This window comes from Pinus tabuliformis, chromosome 2_1, assembly GCF_031772625.1.
Source record: "Pinus tabuliformis cultivar Carrire ecotype Pingquan chromosome 2_1, CPIR1, whole genome shotgun sequence".
NCBI classification, from domain to species: domain Eukaryota; kingdom Viridiplantae; phylum Streptophyta; class Pinopsida; order Pinales; family Pinaceae; genus Pinus; species Pinus tabuliformis.
In genome coordinates this window covers 489,310,829-489,322,023 of record NC_142299.1, presented here as the reverse complement: position 1 = coordinate 489,322,023, position 11,195 = coordinate 489,310,829, and the positions used below count along the sequence as shown (strand labels likewise).

Here is an 11,195-nt window from a genome sequence, read left to right as displayed (position 1 = left end):
ATGAGCACCTAACGTCAAAAGAAGTTTTAATCATTTCATTACATCATTTTTCCATTTTTCCTAAAACTTCATCAAGGCATATCTTAGTATGAGAAGTTCTCTTGACCTCATTCAAACTGTGTCAAAAATATCTCTACAGGCTCTTCATTGGGAAGAAAATTTTGGTAGAAATGGATCATTTCATTATATCATTTTTCCATTTTTCCTAAAACTTCAACAAGGCATATCTTAGTATGAGAAGTTCTCTTGACCTCATTCAAACTGTGCCAGAAATACAGGGTCTTCACCGTGAAGAAAACTTTGGTAGAAATTGAGACAAACTTGAATACCTTAAAAACATTTTAAGCATTTGCTTTCGATGTTTTGCTTTCTTTTCGATAAAATGATCTCTTTTAATGTTTAAAATTGAAAGTAATTATATAATGCACATTGGTCAATGCTAAATTAATAGTGGTCAATAGGTAAATGAAATTCTATAATCTTGATTTGGCAGGAGCTAATAAATGGAAACAATTTTACAATTTACACATTTACAATTTTGAAGAAAAACATAAATAATGATGAGAAGTAACTACTCTTAAATATATTTATATACATCTTATTTCTATGCAATTTTTTTGCATAATGGTGGGAAGTAATTGATTGTAAATATATTAGTTACTTAAATATGAGCTATTTTCAATGATTTTATTGATTGATGGTTTTGCAAAAGTTAAGAACAAAAGATTACTGCACAAATATCTAATAATCATCCATAAATTTTGTAACTATACCATAAATTATCAAATAAAATATGTGAGGAACTTATTTGCATGGTTTTATATTGTGCAATGTTGCACTAAAACTTTCAAGTTATGATTAGTCAAATATTTGAAAAACATTTTTTTAACAATATTAAAGACATATTTTTTTTAGTATTAAAAATCATAAGTTACATTGATAGATGCTAAACTAATAGTGATCCAGAACAAAATAGATGGTTCAAATCTTACTTTAAGTATGCATATTGATAATAAGTTATACCCCAAATTTCGTGAATTTGTCCGTAGATAAAAACTTAGTAAATGTGTCGAAAACTCTGATTTAATTTAAAAATATTTATTTGACATACTAGAAAATTTGACATAGCTATTCTTTTCGTTAGCAAAATTATCGCACTACAATACAATGGATATAAATATATTTTTCCAAAAATAATTTAACAATATTTTTAACTTGAGATAACTGGAGGTTAGCCTATGGAGATAGAACTTTTTTCTAAAATAAATTTTAAGAATATTTCCAAATAAACTTAATAAAAACAGATCACTGAAACTCCAATGCCAACACGAGAGTTTAATAAATGGTGATTTTTGGTGAAAAAGGAATCAATAACCAACGTCCAGATCATGCGGTGTTTCTCAACATAAGAGAGGCCAGCGAGGCACAACGGATAAAAATACCTAGCTTGTTGCTAAATGATAGAACAAAGCACGGTAACGAGAAAGTTTTTTCATTCAGATTGAATTTGGAATATTTTAAAAATTAAAGCGACTATACATACACGCACAATATATATAAATACGGCAAGTCTTTAAATGATAGAATAAAGCCCATTGTTGTATGATTTCAAGGTTATTATTATTTTTATTATAGATTTTGAAACTCTTGAAAATCAATGAGCATCTAACCATGATCAGGTTGGAGAGAGCTCTAACAGTTCATGGGCACCGAAACCAATATTGGATAAGTGGGAGATATCATCCACTTGCAAATCCTATAAGTAAGAATTTTGATTTGTGCCGATAATGAGATGTTATTTTGAAAAGGCTAAACAAAAACAACAAACATATAACACATACAAATATTGTAAGTAACTAAATAATAGAACAAATTACTATAGGAAAATTAGCATCATCAAACACACAGTTATAACACATAAATATTATACGACGTTAATGTTGGAAAATATTAATTCTAAACACCCACTGCATTGAATGGCGACTAGGGAGTGCGAGAGTCAGATAGCTTCCCAAAAAAGCCACTCGCTCGATTGTGTATAAAGATGTCTCTTTGGTAATCGAATGGGCGAGCTGTGTTATGTCTTCAGTTATGAGTTCTGCGCTCTCTGAGCGAGTGTTGTCATCGGAACAAGGCGAGTGTTGTGTGAGCTATCAGTTTGAGAGATCGTTTTTTCAGCACGAAAACCTATATATATATATTGTATTTATGAATCTTTATAAGCATACATGTCTGTGAAAATATTGCCCGTTGCATACTGTGGGGTGGATCATGCCACATTCCCAAAGATTTGACAAAAACTGAAAGATGTCCTGTATATACCACATGAAGACTGAATGGATACTTCAGGTCAGTGTATAGAAAGCAAAAAGATATTCATGACAGCAAAATTATTTGAGTGCATATTTTTATAGAGAGATATGCCATTGCATGTGGATTGTGTAGAAAACAAAACATAACAGAAATTTACCATTTTGTAAGAATTATAAGCTCGGAAGACAAAAATCGGGGATCTGGAAGCTGTTTCTGTCCGTTCTAATCTGCATCCTCCATATGCCTTGGGGAGAAGTAAGGCCCATTTTAGATAGTGCATCAGCCTTTTTGTTTTTGTTCCTGTCAATGTGAGAAATAGAATAGTCCTTCCTGTTGTTCCATAACGCTGCAATCCTGTCCAGCCATCCAGCAAGATGAATATTTTTTATATAGTGTTTTGACAAAACATGATCAATAATAACCCTAGAGTCTCCAAAGATTTTCAATGTCAAGAAAGGTGCAGAAGGAAAGGAGACCCGTTAATGCCACCGCTTTGGCTCTGTTGTTGGACCGGACCAGCGTTCCAATAGATTTCACGACCTGATCATTTGCTGTTCTGATATATATACCGCAAGCACATGTCCCATGTTCAGCAGCTCCATCCAAAAAGACACAAGGGGAAACAGTGGAGGTCACTATCGGAGGATCCCTCCCATTCCTAATTCCATTTGTGGCAGTCGAATGGTTCCTTGCATTGCTGTTCCTATTCTTCCCGGACAATTCAAGGGCGCTGTATAGTGATATAATAGATGTTATAACAGAAGCGCTTGATACCACTTTGTGTGAGTTCGTTCTTCTGCGAGTCTGTGTGCAGTGCATCGTTGTGTGTGAGTTTTTTCTTCTGCAAGTTGAGCTGTCGTGAATTTGCAGTCCTCGTGGAGAAGTCAGTGTGAGAGTGTGAAATTGCTCTGTGACCGATCAATTGAGAGATCGATGTGGTCGTGTTGAGCATTGGGTAAAACTATATTCCCAATATTTTTGTATAAATCGGGTATAGAGTATTTAATCTAAAATTTATGCGTGATAAATTTGATATTTTAAAAGGAAAAAAAAATGAAGTTTTTTTATTTGGGAATATTTTATATGTTGGAATTATTGTGGTGATTGGAGTGTTGGAGTTATCGTGGGGGTGATTTTATAAAAGTGGTTTATGTTACAAAACGGGAGTCATTTACGTTGAATAGAACATTTATGAATTTTTTATACTTTTTATTGTTGAAACCCAAAAAAGAATGTGGTAGTTGTTATGGGTTCTTAAATTTATTGAAATTTTTATGTAATTAAAAAAATAAATATGTGGTTGAATTTTAACTAGGTGAAAAGTGTTGTGGAGTATTGATTAATAATTGGTCTTTTAATATTTTTTTTAAATTAGTGGTTGTTATTTTAGAAAGATTTTTGAAAAATTTATGGTGGTTTGATGAAATCATGTTTTGTTTGTCATTATAAAAATTATATATAACTTAAAAAGGAGGAGGGAGAAATATTGTTCAATAATATCTTTGAGTTGTGAAGTTCAATATCTTTATGACTTATGTTTGAGGAATTATATTTGTGATTAAGGAGTCATTAAAGTTATTAAAGATCTATAAGATTAATATTATGACAAATGTATTAGCAAAGTCTTATCTATCAGATTCTAACAAGTTAGATGGTGAAAATTATGCAAATTGGAAGTTTAAGTTGTAGATTTTGATGGAAGGCTACAATATATGGACGATTGGGTCTGGAGCTGAACTCAAGCCAGTGTTCTCTAGAACCACAGATGTTGCAATTCACGATTGGGAGCGACGAGAAAACAAAGCGAAGGTGATTTTGTAGATGTCCGTTAAGGACAATATTATTCCACACATTAGAGAGCAAAACATCCAAGAAGACATGGGACACTCTAAAAAATTTGTATGAGACAAAAAGTACAAATCTAATATTGTATTTAAAGAGTAATCTTCTTTCAATTAAGATGGAAGAAAATGAAAATCTTAGTAACTTTATTTCTAGAATTAAGGATCTAAAGGTTAAATAAGGTGACATTGGTGAAACAATATCTAGTATAGACTTGGTTACTGTGACATTAAATGGAATGCTTGATGAATATCAAATGTTTATCACTGGTCTTTTAGCTAGAGATAAGGCTCATAATTTTGATGAGTTGGAAGGTATACTTGTGTAAGAAGAAGAGCAACGAAGAGGTCTTAAACCAAAATTTCCCAAATTAGATTTGGCATTGATGGCTAAAGGGAAATAATCCTTCAAAGGCAAACAATGGGAGAAAAATAAAGGGAAAAAGCCACAGGTAAAATCATTTCAAGGTACATCTTTACCAAGGACAAATGCCAATCAAGTAGAGATGATGTGTGTTAATACTATGGAAAACCTAGTCATTTCGCTAAGAATTGCATGAAAAGAAGGTCTAATAAATTTAAACAAAGAAGACATTTAGGAAATTATGTTGATAGAGATGAAGAAATTAGTCATGACTTTAGACATCTTAAATTGTTTGTGTCCAATGCTTCTTTATCAATGGAAACTAATAATGATAATGCTTGGTTAATAGATTCTAATGCATCAATCCACATGTCATGCAAAAGAGATTAGTTTGATACTTATCATGAAGTTAATAATGGTGCACATATCTAGTTAGGAGATAAAAGATCATATGAAATTAAAGGATATGGTGATATAAGTGTTACGATGCCTAGTGGATAGGAAAAACAAATTCAAAATGTGGTGTATATTCTAGGATTAAAGAAGAACTTAATTTCAGTCTCTACTATTATAGATCAACATTTAAAAGTTGAATTTGTGAAATCACATTGTTTGGTAAAGTATGTGCAAGACAACTACAAGGTTGTTGCAAAAGGAATGAGAGTTGAAGGATTATACAAGTTGGATGTAATGAAGAATGGGCATCAAGCTTTGGCATCAAAGGTATGGACACTTAAATCATAATGACCTAATGTTACTACAAAACAAATTGATGGGATAAGGCCTTTCAAATATTAAGGGTGAACACTTTGAATGTGAAGGTTGTGCACTAGGAAAACAAGTTAGGGAAGAATCTCCCGTGCATGAAAATATAAGAAAACATGAAATACTTGAACTAGTGCATATTGATGTATGTGGTCCAATGAAAACTAAGTCCCTTGGTGGAGCATATTGCTTTCTTATATTTATTGATGATAGCACTAGATACACCTGGGTGTACTTTATAAGAAACAAAAGTGATGTGTTTGAATACTTTAAATAATTCAAGAATATGGTTGAAAAGAAAATAGGAAAGAGCATTAAGATTCTTCAATCAGATAAAGGTGGTGAGTACACTTCAGGAGATTTTGTCTAATACTACAAGAAAAATGGAATTATGCAACAATTTACAGTACGAAATACACCTCAACAAAATGGAGTAGCTGAGAGAAAGAATAGAACATTAGTTGAATTTTCTCGTAGTATTTTAAAAAGTAAAGGACTTTCTAATAGTTTTTGGGCTGAAGCCATTAATACAGTTATATATCTAAAAAATAGAAGCCCTACAAAGTATCTTGAGCACAAAACACCATTTGAAGCATTTTATGGTTTTAAACCTAAAGTTAGTCATTTAAGGATATTTGGATGCAAGGCCTTTGCTCATATTCCTAAAGAGGATAGGAGAAAGTTAGATGTGAAAGCCATCAAATGCATTTTTATTGGATATTGTACTAATAAAAAAGCATATAAAATGTATGATCCAAGTGCTCACAATGTCTTTGCAAGAAGAGATGTTATATTTCATGAGCATGCATATAAACAAATAAAAGAAGATGAACATAATGTATGACAGCCTCCTTATGACAATTTTAAGGAAGAAGAGGAAGTTTTGGAATCAAATCAAGTTCAAGAAAACGCAGACATTACAGAAGACATGTCAAGAAGTCAAAGTCCACAAAGAAGTGATGAAGGCACTCCACAGAGAAGAAGAAGAGGAGAAGGTACTCCACAGTGTAATGGACCTCTAAGATGGTCAACATGACAGATTCAAACCCTTATTAGGTATAAATATTATGCTTTAATGTCTTAAGTAATGACTGTTTTTGTGCCTTTAAATTATGAACAAGCTAAAAATCATAAAGAATGGATGGAAGCTATGAAATAAGAATATGATTCTATAATGAAAAATGAAACTTGGGAATTAATAGAATTACCGGAAAATAAAATTCCTATAGGATCAAAATGGTTGTACAAGACAAAATTTAATGTAGATGGTAGCATAGACAAGTATAAGGCAAGATTGGTTGTGAAAGTTTATTCACAAAAGGAAGGTATAGATTATGAAGATACCTTTGCTCCAGTTGCAAAAATGAATACAATTAGACTAATGATAGCATTAGAAACTAAATATGATTGGAAGCTACATCAGTTATATGTGAAGTCAGCTTTTCTAAATGGTGACTTAAGAGAGGAGATTTATCTTGTTCAACCAAGAAGATTTGCAAAGAAGGTATAATAACATCTTGTATGCAAGTTAAAAATTGCCTTATATGGACTAAAACAAGCACCTAGATCTTGGTATGAGAAAATCGATAAATTCTTCTTTCAACAAGGATTTAACAAAAACAAAAATGATCCTAATTTGTATGTCAAGACAGATAGAAATGGAGATATAGTATTACTTTCTATATATGTTGATGATATAATAATAATAAGGAGTATGTAATATCCCTCCCCTTAATAATAAATAATAAATAATAAATAATAAATAATAATAATAATAATTAATAATAGAAATAATAAATAATAATAAATAAATCACTTAATAATAAATAATAAAAATAATAAATCATAAATGTTAAATAATAAATGATATTAAAAATATATACAAAGAAAATAAATAAAATTAATAAAAATAAAAATAGTAATAACCATACTAAAACTCTAAATAAGAATAAATATAAATAAAACAAGAAAACTATCAAAAAGAAGGAAATAAAACAAGGAAAGCTAAAAATCAAAAGAAAAGTAAAAAAATAAAACAAGAAAGCTAAAAATCAAAAGAAGTTGCATGTAGACACATGGAGTGTGTGCATGTGGTTCCCCTTCCAATGTTGTTCTATTTAATAGATGGTGAGGAAGATGAGAGGAGTCCGGCATTCCATCTTTCCGAGATTTTGTCTTTCATTCTCTTGGGAGAATGGTATACTAAGACCTAGGAGTCACTGGCAGTAGAACGTTGATTGAGGGCTCGGGGGTGGCCAGTTGTAGCAAGACGTTGCACAATTTAGCCTACGGTTGGGTGGAGAGTCGTCCCCAAAACCTTGTTGCTGTAAGCCTACTTGGACCACAGGTAAACAGGTAAGCACTATTCATTCAATTTGCATTTAGTTAATTAAAATCATGGTTATTGGGCTAAGTAAGTGGCACTCTCATTTAAATTAATGTTAAATTAGATATTTATTTTTTGGACTGTTACATATGGTATCAGAGCAAGTTCAAACCCTTCGGGACCTTATGGCTTTAAAATTTTAGTTAGTAACACTTCTTTCTCACATGAACAAGGCTACTTCCGAAAAGCATAGGCAGAGAACTGTCCACTTCCTCGTGAGTTTGCGGCAGGTAACCGTATTTTCTTAGGAAGGGTGGCTTATATCCTGTTTACCTGTATCACTAGGATTTGAAGTAACGACTTGCTGGCTATTTTCATTAATTTTTTTTGGGTTCACGCGCTGATACGAGTATAACCTGCCATCGATTTTATGTCCTATATCAGTGTTTTTTTTTCCATATCTTATCTTCATGAAATTGCTGCTCTTCACAATAAAGTATCTAGAATGTCCTTGTGGAAGCAGTATTGCAGCAGAGACTCTGTTAGGTTGACTCAATAATCCGTTTTTTTCCATGGGGTTTAATGATTGGCCTTGACTTTGATTTTTCCCCGAAAACACCTGTGTCTACCCTTCATGATATCCGTCAGGACTCCAGAGCTCACCAGAAACTTCACCATCACCTTGGCATAGGAAGCCATGGCTAATTGGTCTGTATTGAATCCATCGAAGACAGAGTCGTAAAGGGCGTTGAGCTCTTGCGGGGTGGTGCTGACTTCCATGCCCATTTCGGACTCCAGCAAGCGGAAGCTCTCCAAGGCCTTCCGGAGCTCAGAGCGTGACAGGACCCCATCCTGGTTCGTGTCCAACTCCACGAACTTCTCATCCATTGTTTTGTTGAAAGCCTCATTGTCTTCAACAAATTTTCGAACTGTACTGCCGTCCAACACTACTGTGCTCATCCTCGTTTGGTGAAACAGAGAAATTTATGCTCCTGAATTATTTCCTTCTTGGATTCAGAACGACCTTTGAAAGGAAATCTTGATTTTAGCAGATATCAGTAGGGTCAAAATAATGAGGTTCAAATACTTCACTAATAAAAAAAATCAGGGATCTAAGTTAAATGTTTACTTACCATTTTTTTTTTAGTCCTGTCCATCAAAGGGTAGGTAGATCTGGGGATGAATCAACCATATGGCCCCAAGCAGATGTTCGAATGGCGTGCATGGTAAGCGGTCTTAATTTCGATCTGTTTTTGTTGAACTATTCGTTGGACCGTAGCTAGATCTGGGGATGAATGGATGGTGGACTGAGTTTAATTTGAAAGGTTTCTGTGATACTCTCTTGTTATGGATTGAATGCCTCTCGACCATTTCCTTTCCATGTCTAACATATGCCAAGCTAGAGCAAGCAGGGAGGACGCTGGCAAATGTCTTTGAGTCTGGCTTCACACCTGCAGCTTGCATCTTCCAAAAGAACTCGACGGCCTGATCAACGAGCCCATTCTCTGCATAGCCTCCAATCATCGCAGTCCAAGAGACAACATTTGGCTGCCACACTCTGGAAAACACGTCACGTGCCTTCTCCATACCTGTAGAGAGCATCTGATGATACAATGCCTCCTCCGCAAACCCATGTCTACTGTAAGCTCCAATCATCATGGTCCATGAGAAGATAGTTCGTTCAGGCATTTCGTTAAATACTTTACGCGCATCTTTCATACATGTCCACTAGAGTTTTGAGTAAAAATTTGTCTAACATGAAGCCATTCATATTCATGTGCGCATGCAGCCATGCAAAATGCACTGATAAGAAACCCCTGTTTACAAACTGCTTTAATGATCTTTCGAGGATCGTCTTGTTGCGAGACTACTCTTGATTCTCTGGGCATGTGTCGAGTCTGGTAAACTTCACTGTAAACACTCCAACATTCAATCCACTTTTCAACAGAATATTATGCAAGTCAAGCAATCTACAAACCAATTCCCTGCCTGTCAAATGTTTCTTAGAACAAACCATCACGGGAGATGATGCAGGAGCATCTGGTTAACAGGGTGAAGTCAGAGAGAAGGCAGACAAGGTTTCTGAAAAGGACAGGAGACGAGAAATAGCTCACAGAACGGACAGCAAGTCTGTCTCGTTCTTATGTTTTTTTTTCCCTTTTCCTTTCGGTTAGTTTTATTATTATCTGTTGTTATTTTAGTTTCTGTCCAGGATGTCTGAATTATTGTAATAAGTTCTAACTAGGAATGATAATAGTAGTTAGAGTCATTAGCCACTTAACAATAATTTACTATTGTAAAGAACATACCAAGTAAAACTAGTTAACCATCAAGAAATGTCACATCTGTAATAACTGTTGAACTGAAATTGAACAACTGCCAGCAGTTATCTAACTGCATAGAAACAATGTACAAGAACACGAGAAAGCAAACCCAGGGGGGTTCAGCAGCAGAGCAAACAAAAGAGTAACAGAAATAAAGATACATTTCCTTCATTTTTATAGTGCACAAAAATAAATAATTCTTATATGCGTCCTCAAGAACAAAAGACTGTATATTAAAATGCTGTGTCAATAACTTACTTTTATTTGCATATACAAAAGTCCATTACAGTACTCGACAAGCTACGAACTGGCAGAGTAAGAAAGCAAGCACACAAGAGGTGGAACCGACCAGCACCCACTGCGGGTTCATGCCAGACAAACACAGTTACCAGGTAAGCAAACAAAACCGATAACGAACGAGTTTCCTTTCCGCTTAATTTTACAACATTTCATCTCAGCATAAATTACATAGAACAGTTCATCTCAGCACAACCTAACAACGTTGCCGCAGTTAACAAACCCTACCTAGTTTACGGCCAAGGGTTTGACAAACCTAGAAACCCAAGCCACGACTAAAGACCAGACATCTCAGTAACTAGCAACCGGAGCCAATGACAAAGACAAGAACCTAATACAGACAAGAAAATAAGAGCAAGACTACCCGGAAAGAGACCAGAACAGTCGACGAATGCCATTGCCAACGAAACAGTGGGCGGCCACACCTGTAAAATACACGAAGGGCGGAAGGTTAGTTTTCCAAACCCTTGAATGAGAATTGGAGCTGTAAAGTCTGAAAACAAAAACACAGAGAACGAACAAAAGGAGGTGACCATACCTGAGGGTGAGCCATAATAGCAGGTAAGAAAACCTCGAACCAGAGAGCCCTGCTCACAGAGGGGCTGAGGTCATTAGAACCTGTACGAGTTGTGGTGAAGAAACTCCAGCAAAGAACGAAAACTTACCTTTTCAAATAGCCGAGAGCCGGAGAGGGAAGACCCCGGAGATTCATCTACCTGGGAGACCATCAAGCTGAGAACGAACCGAGCACCATTAAACCATAACAACCAAACACTAAGGACTGTTAAGAAAGACCAGACCAGACGGTGCTAAAGCAAACAAACAATGGAGAGCGCCTACAGCAAAGAGAGTGAAACTAGCATACAATAAACAGAGATAACTTACCAAGGAAACCCATCGCCGGATAGACAAACCGAAATAGGAACGATAAAGCGCAGTCAAGCTCTCACCATACCACTACAGAA

General features: G+C 34.7%; 1 protein-coding gene across 1 annotated transcript; it reads right to left on the bottom strand.

The window, feature by feature from the left end:
* Positions 1-8,188: 8,188 nt before the first annotated feature.
* On the bottom strand, positions 8,189-8,569 carry LOC149201049 (uncharacterized). Its single transcript, XM_089401180.1, has one exon. It carries the CDS (start codon positions 8,567-8,569, stop codon positions 8,189-8,191), a length of 381 nt encoding a protein of 126 aa, XP_089257306.1.
* Between the last annotated feature and the right edge of the window lie 2,626 nt (positions 8,570-11,195).